Raw genomic sequence first — 14,193 nt, 5'->3', positions numbered from 1 at the left:
GACTCTGCGTCTCAGCGGTGGTAAAGCTGAGAGGTTAGGTGCGGTACTGTGGCGCAGGGATGACAAGACTAGGGGCGCTCGCTCTTCGGAACAGACGCGGAAGTCGCGATGTCGCCGCAGTCTTGGCGCCTGCCACTCTGGGCGCGTCGCTGGAAATGTGGGAAGGGAAGTAAGACTCGTGCGGGGTCCACCAAGAGGATATCACGCAATTCTTGGACCTGTCTACCTCGCTGGCTGGCACAGCCGTGGCCGTTCAGATGCAGACAGTGTCGTTCAGATGCAGACAATGCCGTTTAGATGCAGACAACGCCGTTCAGATGCAGACAACGCCGGTCAGATGCAGACAAAGGGCTGATGCGGCCTGCAGCGGAGCTAGGCACGCGATGCTGGGGCTGCAGCCAGTGATGTCGCACCTGGACAAGCATCTTGAAGCACTTCGCGCCTTCCTCCTGGGCACAGCGGAGACACTGCTGAGCTGCTGCAGGCCACACACATGTTGTTCTTGCGTTGTGCTTCTCGTGCTGTGCTTCTCGTGCTGGTCTAGAGCACCCTTCTGCCGTCTCCATTTCTTAATCACTGCGCCTGCCTTGCTGTTCCTGCCTGTTCCCGCGTCCGCACGTGCAATTACATCACTCACTTCCAAGATCGCTTGCACGAGAAAGCTCGGCCCCAGACTAGCACTTGGCAGCCATTACCTCCATCATCAGTCAATCACAAGCCAAGAGCCCTGTGTTTCCAGCAAGCTCTCCGAGGAGCGTGAAATCATTCACCGTGCGTGTCTCTGTCGTTCTTTGACTCTCCCCCAGTTTGTGCTGACAGCCACCATAGGTGCCCATAGTTGCACCGCACCCACATCACCAGCGATAAACGGGCCCACACAACACGCGAGCAGCCGTTGACCGTCTCTCCAGGTCGCAACACCGCGACCATGGCCGCCACACAAAGTAATGGCCGGGCCAAGAAGACGTCGAAGCCCAAAGCCAATGGGTATCTGAACGGCTCGGCGAACGTCGGTTCAACGAACGGCCATCTGAATGGTCACGCAGACAAGTCGCAGTCCTCCAGTGTCGCTGTGCGCCAGAGGAAACAAAGAAGAACGTTCACAGCGGCCGTCACAAGCATCGTGCTGAGGTATGCAGTCTCTTCTGTTCCCCTCGCCATCCCGCAGCAATGCTAACAAGCACAGGCTATCGATATGGTACTTCATCCTTACCGCCGCTTTCAGGTGTCCTTCCTCGTTGACACAACTGAACAACTCTTCTCCTCGTGTCTGCACTCCATACCTGCAAGCTCGTTCATACGCAACACCCTACCTCGACCCTTACTACCAGGCCTACCTTGCTCCCCACGTTGACAAGGTCAAGCCCTACGCCGACCGCTTCGAACGCCAGGTCTACACACCCGCTGCTAGCTTCACCAGGAAGCAGTACGTCACATACGGCGCGCACAGGGTTGAGCAAGCACAGAAGCAAGCTGCAGCCAGCTGGGACAAGACCGTTCGTCCACACCTTCAGACCGCCCAGGACGCGGCCCAGGCACAGTACGATGCTTATCTGGGGCATCACGTCAAGAGGGCCTCTGATGCCGCCAGCCCTTACTACAGTCAGGTCAAGGCCAGCTCGAAAAGCGTCTACCACAAGTCGGTCCTTCCTGCGTACGAGGCTTCCCTGCCGTATTTGCACAATGCTCGTGTGCACGGCCGTCACGTCATTGTCGATGTCGTCTTCCCTCACGTTCGTTCTGCCAAGGACATCACCTGGTCTTTCCTACTCCGCAACGTATGGCCCCAGCTGCGCGTCCTCTACGGCGACAACGTTGAGCCACAGCTGGTCCGTATCTCTGAACGCCTGGGCCGCTACCGTGACCAGCAGAAGGTCGAGTCTGTTGTCGACGCCGTCGAATCTGAAACGTGAGCCTCTGAACCCACTACCCTTGACTCCTTACTGACTGCTACTAGATCTACTACTGCAACCGAATCTGCCAAAATCGTTCCTACCGTCGCTGCATCGAGCTCCCGGTCCATCGCCTCCTTTGCCTCTGCATCCATCAGCTCCGCTACCGAAGCAGCTTCGAGCGTGGTGAATAGCGTTCTGGGTGGTGACTCGTCTAGTGCTACCTCTATCGAGGCTCAGCCTGAGGCATCGATCGACCCCAAGGATGCCGGTCTGTCTTCTGAGGAGCTCAAGGAGAAGCTCAACGAGGATCTCCGAAAGTGGCAGACCAAGTTCGCCGCAGCGGCTGACAAGGGTGCCGAAGACCTCGAGCAACGCGTTACTGAAATCACCAGTCGCCAGGTCGAGAAGGGCGTCAACGGACACGGCAAAGCCTTGATCGTTAAGCTCGAGGAGAGCGCAGACTCCACCATCGCCGGCTTGAAGAGTTTCATCAAGCGTACCGTCCAGTCTCTCCCCGAGGATGCCACCGAGAAGGACCTCGAGGCCGCACATGAGCAGTGCAGCGCTAAGGCCCGCGAGCTCGGACAGACTGTCAAGCAGAAGGCTCAAGATGTCCGCGAGTGGAAGGCTTCCTACGACACGGAGACTGATACCCTCGTACAGGCTGCTGTCAAGAGCACTGTTGAGGTCCTTGAGAAGATCCACGGTCTTGGTCTTCAGGAGGTTGGTATGCGCTGGGCATGGACTGACGGGGTGACCTACAAAGATTGGCAGAACTACCACAAGCTCAAGTCCACCCTTACAGAATGGCAAGCCGAAGTTGAGTCCGTCGGCTCTAGGCATGAGGGTCTCCGCGTTGCTCACGAAGAGGCGAAGCGTCTCGAGGATGAGGCTATGTCCATTGCCTCGAAGAACGTCAACGAGCTCGTCCGCCTCAAGGATGTTGCCAAGTGGAAGCTCTGGGCTGAGGACGCTACCGATGATTTCACAAACAACGCTGTACCTCCCCGCGCACGCAAAGCAGCCCAGCAGGTTCTGGACAATGTTGGAGACGCTTCGTCAAAGGTCTCGGAGGCAATCGTTGGCTCTGAGACTCCAGTCAGCGAAAGCGTTGCTTCTTCGATCAAGAGTGCAGCCTCCGATGCTTCCTCGAAGATGTCAAAGGCTTCTTCTAAGGTCTACGAGTCCGTTGTCGGCTCAGAGACTCCTTCGACACAAAGTGTACTCTCGCAGGCATCATCCAAGGCTTCTGAAGCCGTTATTGGCGGTGCATCAAGCATCAGTAGCGGCGCCAGCGAGGCTGCTAGCAGCGCGTCCAGCGCTGCATCAAGCGTTAGCAGTGGTGCGTCCAGTGCTGCTTCGGAGGCAAAGGATGTCGTTGTCGAGAAGGCCTCCACTGCTACCGAGTCACCCAAGAAGGTCTGGGGCGGTGTAGCTGCTCAAGTCCTTGTTGAGGCCCGCGAGCCTGTCTTTGACGATGTCATCAACGATGATGAGGATGAGACCTACTCTGTCAAGCTCCAGAGCATTGTTGCTGACGCTGGTGACCGTGCGTCAGAGCTGACAAGGGCCGTCAGCGAAGCTCTACTTGGAGCCACCAAGACACAGGGAAGTGTGGAATCTGCCACATCTCTTGCAAGCGAGCAGTACGCCAAAGCTATTGCTGCCGCTTCAAAGGCCTTGTATGGCACACAGCAGCAGCCTCTTGAGAGTGCTACTAGCGTAGCCTCTGTGAAGTTTGCCGATGCAGTCACCGCGTAAGTATTTTTTTCCTGACTTGGGCATGTTTGACGCTTACATCCTGCAGTGCATCTTACGCCATCTATGGTACCCCGACTCCCACTGCGGTTATCAAGACGGTGCAGGTTGAAGTGAGCTCACGCTACAGCAACGCTGTCAGCCTCGCCAGCGAACAACTCGAGAACGCCAAGTCTCAGCTGTCGATTCTCGCGTCTGGAACCAAGCAACCCGCTTACCAGACACTGCTGTCCGGTTTTGAGAAGGCATACTCTGATTCTGTGGCTGCTGCTAGCCAGCAACTGCAGGCTGCTCTCCGGTACACCGAGTCAGCGAAGAGCTACGCCGCAGGCCCGACTCAAGGCTACTTCGAGTCTGTCTCTTCGATTGCCTCTTCAAGGCTGTCCGAAGGTCTCAGCCAAGCTTCTGCTCAGTTCTCCACCCAGCCCACCTCTGGCGTTGACAGTGCTCGTCGCCAGTACTACGAAGCTATTGGACTCGCCCATGGCCGTTACTCTGAGTTCTTGGGTGCTGCCTCCAGCGCTATCCATGGCCCTCAGCAGGGCACTGCAGAGTCTCTAGCTTCAGTTGCCTCTGCGTCGGCAAGTGCCTTTGCTTCAGCCGCCTCGGTCTCTGCAGCCTCTGTCGCCGCTGGCGTTTCTGATACCGTAAACTCTGCTGCCGCAAATGCTCAGTCCGTAGCGTCGAACGCCCAGGCTGCTGCTGAGTCGTTGGCTTCTCAAGTTAGCTCAAGCGTCATTGGCTCCGAGACACCCTGGACTGAATCAGTCGCTTCTCAGGCCAGCGAAAACTGGGAGGCCTTGATCGCTAAAGCCAGCAGTCAAGTCTACGGCCAGCCCACACCTTGGGCTGAGTCCGTCTACTCTCAGGCTGGTGCGTATGGTGCACAAGCTACCGCAAGGGCAGCTGAGCAATACGCTGGCATTCAGGCTCTCATCTCTGAGCTGGTCGTCGGCAAGGAACCTGATTTCACCGAGAGCGTTATGAGCCGCTTCGCATCAGCATACTCAACTGGTCTACCCGCTGTCGTTGCCTCCGCTGAGTCGTACGTCAACGAGCGGTACGGATCTGCCAGCTCTTACGCCGGTGAGAACTTCGAAGCTGCAACCGACTACGCCGCCGATGCCTACGCCTCTGCCTCGTCGGTCGTCAGCTCCATCTTCACCCCACCAGCTGCTGTCGAGACCATTCTCAGCCAGGCCAACGCGCAAATCGACCAGGCTCTTGAGAGCGCCTCCATTGCTGTTTACGGAACTCCCAAGGGTGCGGCTGAGCAGGCAAGTGAGTCTGTTGCCAGTGCGTACGCTTCCATTCAGTCTCAGGTCAGCGAGGCCATCTACGGTACCCAACAGGCCCAGGACAGCTTCACCGCCGCCGCCGTCAGCGCTCAAGCCGCCATCAGCGCAGCGATCTTCGGTACTCCCACAGCTACTGGCTACGCCGCTTCAATCACCAGCGGTGCCTCCGACACCTACGGCTCAGTAGTTAGCGGCGCTGGAGAGGCATACAGCTCTGTTGCCAGTAATGCTGGGGGGGTCTACGACTCTGCTGCAAGCGGTGCGAGCGAGGCTTACACTTCAGTTGCTTCAGTTGCTAGCGAGAACGCCGATTATGCCTACTCCAAGATCAGCTCCGCCGTATACGGCCCCGAGCAGGGTGCTATGGAGAGTGCAAGCAGCAGGATCGCTCTTGCCGTCGAGGCTGCCAACTCGCGTATCAGCGAGATGTACGCCAGCGCATCCAGCAACGTAGGTGAGGCAGCCAGCAGTGTGTCAAGCGTTGCTACAGAGGCCACACAAAGAGTCAAGGACGAGTTGTAAAGAGTTACACAACACGTTCACTACCACAACACGATCAACTGGGTGCACGACCTCATGTCTCCAGGCACCTTACACTATCACCCACCCCTTTACGACCTCAGAATTGCGCTCTCACCCCGTCACGAATCACCAACCACGACGTCACACTCCTTACGCTGTACAAGTGCTTTTCCTCTGGTGTTCACATTGCTCTATTCCCCACCCGTCAGTCCCAGTTGAGCTGGATTTGCATCGGATCGAACGAGACATGGAAGGATGGGATAAGGTAATACCTATGTACGCAGCTACGATATGATTAGTTCTTTTGCTATCTTCTCGCGGTTCTTCTTAGCGCTTCTGGCGATGTAGAAATGAATATACCCTTTCTTCTGCACACGAACCGTCATGCTCCAAAGTGAATCTTCATGTTCACTTTCACCTCGGACTCAAGTTTTGCCACCCGCCCAGTTCGTCTCGAGTGTGAGAGTATGACCTCCGAGCATTACTCATTTCATCGCACCGCGCGGAAAGGCTTGCGGCAGCTATGGCTCTGCAGGAGGACACGCGGCCTTCAGCACCTTAACGAAGCAGTTCCTTCTCACAGCGATCCGATGTCGTCCTTACTCCTGCCTCCACTTCTGTCGCGTCTTCTCCAACCTCTTCGCGCCCTGGAACACCCGCCTCGGAAGTCGATGACAGACACAACTCCCCAATCCCAGACAGTAAATTCGCTTCACACTGGACGTCGCGAACCCACGTGTCAGCTCTACAACAGGAGCTCGAGCACGGCCGCAAGCGCGAAGAAGCCCACAACATCCAGGTCACCAGATACCAACATTGGGACGACTCTCTGCGCCAGTGCAACGAGGAGCTGAAGCGGAAGCTGAAAGAGTGGGGAAGGAAAAAGAAAGGGGGATGTTAGAAAGCTGGTGCGACGTCTCCCGCCAGTATGAAAGGAGTGTGCGAAGCAAGACCATGGGGTGAGACAGCCGTTTAGAGAATGGATGTACTGGGTGTACTGGGTGGCACTTGCTGCTCTCTCGGTATTTGTCGTCTACATGGGCATGTGCATGGTGTTTGTGTCCTACCAGGATCTTCTGGGAGCTCACAGAACGTCACCTATTCACAGCATCGAGGTGGAGGTAATCGCACGCAAGGTTAGCTTGCAGACGGCTGAGGGGGAGTGCACGGGTACTTGGGGTCAGTGAAAGTGGTAGGTCGATGCTCAGCGATTCAGCATCATGCATGGTTCGATGGGTGGTGGATCATTCCAATTCACTCGTCATAATGCAAGCGGGCAATCAATAACTCTCGTGATAGTGTTCATTGAGGTATCTATATACGTCGTCCCTCCATTATCCACCCAGTCCTGGTATCCATCGCTCATCTGTACACTGTACAATCTCATTCAATAGTCGTTCGCTTGCTGTATCCAAAACCCAAAACGCCGGTCATGCAATATCATCTTTGATCCTCCCTGAATCAAACATCTACGAGTCGCTGTCACTCAGAGAGTCACGACGTCCTCGCTCTCCGCCACGCCTGTAGCCGGCCATGACGTCGCGGCTACCACGCTCACGTTCGCGGCGGTGGCTGCTCGGTCCACCGACCTGGCTCACACTCTCGCTTACGCCAACACTGCCTGCCTGGCTGAGGCCGGGAATGTGGCAGGGGTAGGACATGTGGCCCTGGGTCCCGCCGTTAGCAGTTGTGAAGATGTCAGAAGGTGCGTAAGAGTTGGCAGTCCTGGAGCTGCGGTGCTTCTTCTGCGGCGACTGAGAAGTAGGGCGGCTGCGAGATCCTTGCGGGCGAGGACGAGACTGCGAAGTGCGGTCCCGCGACTGCTGGCGTGCCTGCGAGCGCTCGGCCTTGGGGCGGTAGTCAGAGTAGTATGAGGACTCGGCGGCTGTGCGGTCGTCCGTTGCTTCAGTGTAGGCGCCAGTGTAGACGGTGTTTGCGTCGTCGTCACCAGTGGTGAAAGAGTATGCTGCGGAGGGAGGTGCGCGACGAGCGTTCGAAGGAGCTTTGGCTGGCGAGGAGGACTTGACGGGGGACTTGGCGGGGGACTTGACGGGGGACTTGGGCGGCGGAGGAGCGAAGTCGCGGGTCTCGGAGCGGTCGTATTCAGAAGGTGCGGTGTACTCAGTGAAGGTGCGTGTGTATTCGGTGCGGGTTTCGACCATTTCTGGCATCTCGGAACCGACTTCAGAGCCTGCCTTCTTTGCCTTCTTCTGCTCGGCCTTCTCGCGTTTGGCCTCTGCCTTCTCGGCTTCCTTGCGGGCTTTAGCTTGGGCGGCGGCGGTCTTGAGGGCTTCCTTTTCGGCCGCTTTGGCGTTCTTCATGCGTTCGCGGGCACGACGCTCCTTCTCCTTGGCTTCCTTCTTAGGATCCCTCTTGTCTTTCTTCACGAGCGGTTTGCCGGAGACGTTGGAGCCCAGGTCGGAGGGTTCAGTGGGAGAGTAGTCGGTGTACATGCCATCAGCTTGACGGTTGAGGCCTCCAACACGGGCAGCCTTCTCGTGACGGTATCCATCGAGGTCAGGGTCGTTGTAGTCGTTGGTGTGGTCGCGGCGATGCTTCTTGTGACGTCTGCCATCACCACCCCTAAGGCCATGGCGTGATTTGCCCTCTTCAGCGTCGCGGATCTCGCTCATGTCTGCGCTGGTAGCAGTCTCGTCAGTGTAGCCAACGCTGGTGGGGGCGCCATAGCTGCCGCCGTGCACGACACTGCCTCCACCCAGCCTGGTGCTCTTGGTAGCGTTGGAAAGAGTCCTGCCGTCTGGTCCCTTGCGGCGCAGGACAGTCGATTTGTAGTCCTCCCAGTCGTCCTTCTTCCATTTGAACCCCCCGTTCTTGGCCCACATGAAGAACCAGATGGCTGTGAGGGTCATGCCCACGCCGATAAGGGCGAACAGCACTTGGAACCCTGGGCCAGCCAGGTCTTGGGCTGGCCGCGCGCCCGCTGCTGCAAGATTGTTGTATTCATCGCGCTTTGCGAGTGATTGGGCCAGGTGTAGGGCACGGGTGGCCAGAGGCGAGAGCGCCTGTGCTTGGGTGTCGGCCTCGAGTTCGGGGTGAGGCGCCATGACGGGCGGGCTCTATGGAATGTGGGCCCAGCAGACACAGGTGGTGAAATGTGTCAAACAACGAATGCAGCTAGTGAACTTTGCCAGAGCAGTTCGGGATAGAGATGGTGACTTTGGAATGTGTGGGGAAGAGAGAGCGTCGCTCTCGATACTTTGCTGAGATACTGCGTGGCTGGCAGCTGCACAACCTGGAGGTGGTTGGGGAGGCTGGGCTGTTTACTTAGCGCGTATCCACGGGTAACCGCGTTGCGCAACGTCATCTTGGCCCCGGCGTTGCAACGTGGATCAGCCAATCACCCACACCAGGGGAATTTTTCTTGGGGAGGCAATCATGTGACGGTTTATGGAGTAAGGAGGTCATGTGTGCCACGTGTTTTGGTGCAGTGTTCTTGCTCTTTCCAACAAGCACTTTCTACCCCTGGCTGAACAACAGATACGTCATGAAAACAGACCCTGATGACGGCCGGGTGAGAGGCAATCACAGAACAAGAAGAACAATGGAATATACTGATTTTTACTGCTTTGCGCGGTTCCCCCCCCCCGACTTACTGCCCTGCGCGGTTACACCTTCATTTATTGCATCCACTGCTCGTCTTCCATAGTCTTAGACTCAGATAGGACGTTAGACCAATCAATCAATCGCATCCACTGCAACAAATCAGGTCCCACGCGGCCACGCGCGCTAACATCCAAGTCGTCTCCCAGATGATCATCTCGGGGGCCACTGTTGATCTCGGCAGCAACTTCTCGCTCTGACATAGCCATTAAAGGTGCGATAATGCGCGAGAGCGGACCCCTCTCATACCCCAGTAGCCTACACACTGGCTTAATTGGGCAGGACCTCTCAGAGACACTGAGTTGACGTTCATCGGGCGGACGTCCTCTGCTTAGCAATCATAAAGGATGCGTTTAGATCTCGAGTCGAAGTTGACATGCAATGTCCGTGAGAATCCTTTGTCCTGTAATCGGCCAATCATAGCGTACACCCTTTCCCCACACTTGACAAGTGCAGGGCGCGATCCAAATGTAATTTGACAAAGAGAAGCGAATATTGGAGTCTACAGATTTTCAGGTTAACCCCGAACACGGTTCATCGGGACTATATAAGATGAATGCGCTACCTGCTGTCGGTGCACAATCAAACGATTGCGACACCGTCTTCACGATGAGCACGACCATGGCGACTGTGACAGAGGCTGTCGAGCTCCAAACCATCTCCAAGACTAACGTACCAGAGTCCTCAATTCGCAACGCAAGGCCATCTGCGGACTCGGTGCGAACAGTCGGTGGACCTCAGACCGACGGCATCTCCGAGTCGGAATCCTCGGGCCTGTCGGCAAAGAAGACGTCGAACCTGCAAACCTTCCTCGCCATCCTCACACCCTCCTTCGTTGGCTTTATTGCCAGTTTCACCAATGGAGTCATCACAATTGGCCTGCCTGAGATCGCACGCTCTCTGTCACTCGACCGCTCCTTGTACCTTTGGCCGTCTTCTGTCTATGGCCTGACATCTGGAGCATGCCTCTTGATCGCTGGATCCATCGCCGACCTCGTTGGTCCACGACCTGTCGAGCTTCTCGGTATCACGCTCATTGGAGTCTTCACACTGGCTTGTGGGTTTGCAAGCACTGGCAAGCAGCTCGTCGTCTTTCGTGCGCTCCAAGGAGTCGCGCTGGCCATGCACCTTCCAGCATCGGTTGCATTGATCTCCGGAGCTGTACCGTCTGGACGAGCTAGGAACCTCGGGTTCGCGTGCCTGGGCTTCAGTCAACCACTTGGCTTTGCTGTAGGACTGGTCATCAGTGGCATTCTGGTCGAGAAAGCTGGTTGGCGATCTGGATTCTACCTGTCTGGAGGCGCTTTGCTGGTTACGGCTGTCGCAGCTGTCTGGAGCCTGCCAAAGTTGAAGAAAGGTACCCAAGATGGGACTGTTTCACTCGTGAAAAAAATGAGCAAAGAGATCGATTGGGTTGGAGGCATGATCTCGAGTGGTGGCCTCGCCATACTGGCCTACGTCCTCGCGTAAGTATTCTGAGCATTCATACAAGCTCACTTGCTAACAAATGCCAGCATCCTCAGCGCAGACCTCACAACCATCCGCTCAGCAGAAACCGCAACCCTCCTCGCTCTGAGCATCGTCCTCCTCCTCGCCTTCCCAGCTTGGATGCGCTACCGCGAACGCACTAACAAGCCCGCCCTCGTCCCCAACAAGCTCTGGAAAAATATCCCTTTCACATCGACCTGCATCATGGTCGCCCTCTCTTACGGCGTCATGAATAGCATCGAACTCTTTTCGTCCCTCTACTTCCAGGAAATTCAGCAAGCTACCCCGTTGACGACATCCCTCTATCTTCTCCCTAATCTCGCTACTGGTGTGCTCCTGAACATCCTGGTGGGCACTTTTGTCCATAAGATTCCCGCTCTCTACCTGGTTTCTATCAGTGCCATCGTCTGCTCGATGTCCCCGCTGTTCATGGCACTTCTCAATCCGAACTGGAATTACTTCTACCTCGCCTTTTGGGCGCAGATCTTCGCTCCGTTTTCGGCGGATGTGCTGTTCACCGTTGGGTTGATCATCGTTAGTGACAGTTTCCCGGAAAGAGACCAAGCGCTGGCAGGCGCAGTATTCAATACCGTGGCCCAGTTTGGGATGAGCTTGGGAATGGGAACTTGTCAGGTTGTTGCGTTAGGAGTTGTTGGAAGTGACGAGAATGGAAGTGAGGGCGGAAGTGGACATGGTAGTAGTGCCGGCACGGATGCGCCTAGAGAGCTGTTGAAGGGGTACCGCGCGAGCTTTTGGACGATGTTTGGATACATGTTGGTCTGTGTAATTATCGCTGTTGTGGGTTTGAGGAAGGCTGGTAAGGTGGGATTGAAGAAAGACTGAGCAGGAGATGTGGTTCACACATGCTTCACTAGACTATGCAAACATGCCATCGATCACATTGTTTCCAGACTTTACTTCGGGGCTCAAAATATCATTACCCTCTCCCCATATTTGCCGACCGTCTCCTCACGTGCAGGTGGTTTCGCGTTCAGCTTCAGGGGTCCTCGCCGTGATCCCACTTCCCACTATTCAGCTTCAACATAAATAACTGCTCCATCTTGTCTGTCGCCATCTCGACACCAGCCCAGAACTTGTGATCGCCAAAGTAGCGATGGGTACGAGATCCCTCAGCCTCCAGACTCGATCGTCGAGGCGAACGTCGTGCTCAGGCAGATGTAAATCGTTGTATAGAGCGGACCAGGCGAAAAGCAGGCCAGCATTCAGCCCGGGGTTCATCGGGTTACGTGGATGACCGACGTCGTGTAGGTAATCAGTTTTGCTGTGGTTGATAAGTTTGACAAGTCTGTCTTAATGTTCCTGGGTTGCATGGCGATCGCTTCCTGGTCATCGATCGACCGCATGGCATCCATCCAGCCGGCGCAGTAGTCGTGCTTGCGCAGCAACTTCGCGATCTTGTAGAATTGTTCGGGCTCACCCTTCTAGATGTTAAGTGGCTCACCCATGATGAAGTGTCTATCGATCTTGCCGGCACTCCATGGGTTTACTTCGCCCAGCGGCTTCATCTACGCTTTATCGTACTCGTAGTTGATCGAGTGGGCCTCGAAAGTCTCTTCGCTGACGTTTCTTGGGGCAAGCTTGGCTTGAAGCAGCAAGGTCATTCCTCAAGTTTGAGCTGGCCGTCCTCGAGATCTTTCTGCTCGCGTCTCAGCTTTCTGTGTTTCGCCTTCAGCTTGTTTGTTCGACCCTCGAGGCGAGCTTCTTCCTTGCGCAGGTCCATCTTTTCCTTGTACAGCCATATGAAAACATCCCGAAAAGCGGAATCCCGCTTGCGATACTGTGGAATCTCTTGCTTGAGCTCTGTAAACCTAGGACCACATCACATGACTACTCTGCAGGCATGACCAATGCGTCCGATTACTTTAGAGCTCAGATCGCACACTTGTACATACACAGAACAATACACTCATACATGATACCCAATCCTAGTGCCACTCCATGCTTACAAGCTCTTTGCTCTGTTTCTTCTCATCCTTTAGCGCAGCGCGAAGGGCGGTGAACTGCTAAATCAAGGGGCCGGTGTTCGGTTTAGTGTCGTTTGTAATATTAGCAACTTTTATGATTGTGAACTTGAACAAACCTACTTTTCTTGACATCGCTGGTCGCGGAGCGTTCTGACATCGCGACGTTTTCTGAGAGCTCGCCTAGTATGGTGCGCTTGACTCGTTATTTTGATTCATGGGAAGCTGCGAGTTGCTTGACCGGGACGTTGATGTCGGATGCTGTGAATGTTAGCATAGTACCAAACGAAGTGGATAAGACTCACGGTTTGAAGACTTGGAGATACGACATCTGAATCAGCTTCGCTCAGTGTCGAGGGCGAGTCTTTGGCGTGGGCAGCCCATGGCATCGAGGTGTAGTCTTGCACCGACATGCTGAGACGGGGGCAAGTGCGTGCGGTGGTGAGGAGGCGAGGGATTTTGACGATCGGAGGCACAGCCTTCGTAGGCGGACGGCGAGGGTGGCGGCAGCCTGGCTTCGGGCCCTGAGGTGACGGTGAAAGCGAAGAGAAACCGAAATGCAGTTGTCTGGGTTGCGTTTATGCCAGGCCTTGTATTGTATCTGCCCAGTTCTTGCAACTGAATTAGCATAAAGTTCCCTACATGTTCTTGTCAATAACGAGGTTCCTTGTGACCTTGCGTTATAACAGGTGATCAAAAAGGCTGTGTCTAGATGTTCGCGACAAGCCCTCTTCAAAAATTCCACCTGCTTTGGGTCACCTCCTGTCTTTCAGATATCACTCTTGACCTTCAAGTCAAACAGACTATCAGCTGTCTCTTTGCCCCATTTCACCCCTTGCCAGAAATCCTGATCACTGCCCGAAACATGATCTGATCGCGGAGCAAGTTGATGTAGTCCCCACACTCGGTCGTCCAGGCGAGCGTCGTGCTGAGGCATGTTATTGTTGGTGCATATGGTTGACCAGCCAAACAGCATCCTGACGTTCCGACCGGCATTCATGGTGTCGTTGTTGTCAATGACGGTAATGGTGATACGGCGCAGTGAGCCCAAGGTGCTGCACTGTAGGCGTCTACGGCTTCTCTCACACCCTGACCAGTGCTGACTTTGGCCTCGCCGGCTTCCTCTTTGATAACAGACTTTTCCGGTGTCAACAATATCTTGTTGTAGTGTGCGAGTCACGCCGGACAGTGTTGGAGCGAGGTGAGAGAGCCCTACGTCGAAGCAAGTCGAGTGAGACAGCAGGCGGCGCTAAAAGGTGAAGGTGGGGAGGAAGGGAAAGCGCAAAGGCAGGTGACGTACCCCACAAGAACAATAACGCGACATCAAATATCAATGTGAACACGAAAAGCAGCCAGTACAATGAAAGTAGTTTATGGGCGGGATTACCTTACGATTCGATCCCAACCAAAAGCAAAGGCGTTCCGAGTGCTGTATGCCCAGAGCCCGTTGCGTAAGTGCTTCCCATCATGAACTTTGGTAAACGCCAGTACCCATATATATTACACCAACATTGAAGAGCTTGTTGTACATGCATGAATGTCAGTGAGACGGTAGACCTAACTACCAGTTGCCCCATGTCGCAGAGAGAACCGACTGCAATCGTGCAATTTCCCGAATTATGAAAGTCC

At 55.2% G+C, this 14,193-nt stretch overlaps 5 protein-coding genes across 5 annotated transcripts; 3 read left to right on the top strand and 2 right to left on the bottom strand.

Annotated features, from left to right (window-relative positions):
- The first annotated feature begins 719 nt into the window (after positions 1-719).
- BU25DRAFT_197638 (uncharacterized protein) lies at positions 720-5,675 on the top strand. The gene is made up of 5 exons (XM_033701072.1): positions 720-771; positions 829-1,131; positions 1,187-1,909; positions 1,958-3,652; positions 3,703-5,675. The coding sequence occupies exons 2-5, from the start codon at positions 929-931 to the stop codon at positions 5,471-5,473; spliced, it is 4,392 nt and encodes a 1,463-aa protein (XP_033566018.1). The 5' UTR covers positions 720-771; positions 829-928; the 3' UTR covers positions 5,474-5,675.
- Positions 5,676-6,373: 698 nt separating this feature from the next.
- On the top strand, positions 6,374-6,700 carry BU25DRAFT_197635 (uncharacterized protein). Its single transcript, XM_033701071.1, has one exon. The coding sequence runs from the start codon at positions 6,457-6,459 to the stop codon at positions 6,658-6,660; it is 204 nt and encodes a 67-aa protein (XP_033566017.1). The 5' UTR covers positions 6,374-6,456; the 3' UTR covers positions 6,661-6,700.
- A 61-nt stretch (positions 6,701-6,761) lies between these two features.
- BU25DRAFT_407463 (uncharacterized protein) lies at positions 6,762-8,732 on the bottom strand. Its single transcript, XM_033705540.1, has one exon. It carries the CDS (start codon positions 8,536-8,538, stop codon positions 6,943-6,945), a length of 1,596 nt encoding a protein of 531 aa, XP_033566016.1. The 5' UTR covers positions 8,539-8,732; the 3' UTR covers positions 6,762-6,942.
- Positions 8,733-9,433: 701 nt separating this feature from the next.
- Positions 9,434-11,515, top strand: BU25DRAFT_360498 (MFS general substrate transporter). Its single transcript, XM_033703669.1, has 2 exons — positions 9,434-10,560; positions 10,609-11,515. The coding sequence occupies exons 1-2, from the start codon at positions 9,647-9,649 to the stop codon at positions 11,423-11,425; spliced, it is 1,731 nt and encodes a 576-aa protein (XP_033566015.1). The 5' UTR covers positions 9,434-9,646; the 3' UTR covers positions 11,426-11,515.
- A 1,385-nt stretch (positions 11,516-12,900) lies between these two features.
- On the bottom strand, positions 12,901-13,501 carry BU25DRAFT_418567 (uncharacterized protein; the record flags this gene model as incomplete). Its single annotated transcript, XM_033707881.1, has 2 exons — positions 12,901-13,175; positions 13,369-13,501. 2 exons carry the CDS (start codon positions 13,499-13,501, stop codon positions 12,901-12,903), a joined length of 408 nt encoding a protein of 135 aa, XP_033566014.1.
- Positions 13,502-14,193: the final 692 nt, after the last annotated feature.

The sequence above is a fragment of the Macroventuria anomochaeta genome (genome assembly GCF_010093625.1).
Source record: "Macroventuria anomochaeta strain CBS 525.71 unplaced genomic scaffold BU25scaffold_4, whole genome shotgun sequence".
Lineage (NCBI taxonomy): Eukaryota > Fungi > Ascomycota > Dothideomycetes > Pleosporales > Didymellaceae > Macroventuria > Macroventuria anomochaeta.
Note: the sequence above shows the minus strand (reverse complement) of the source record. Positions and strands in the feature narration are given on the sequence as shown.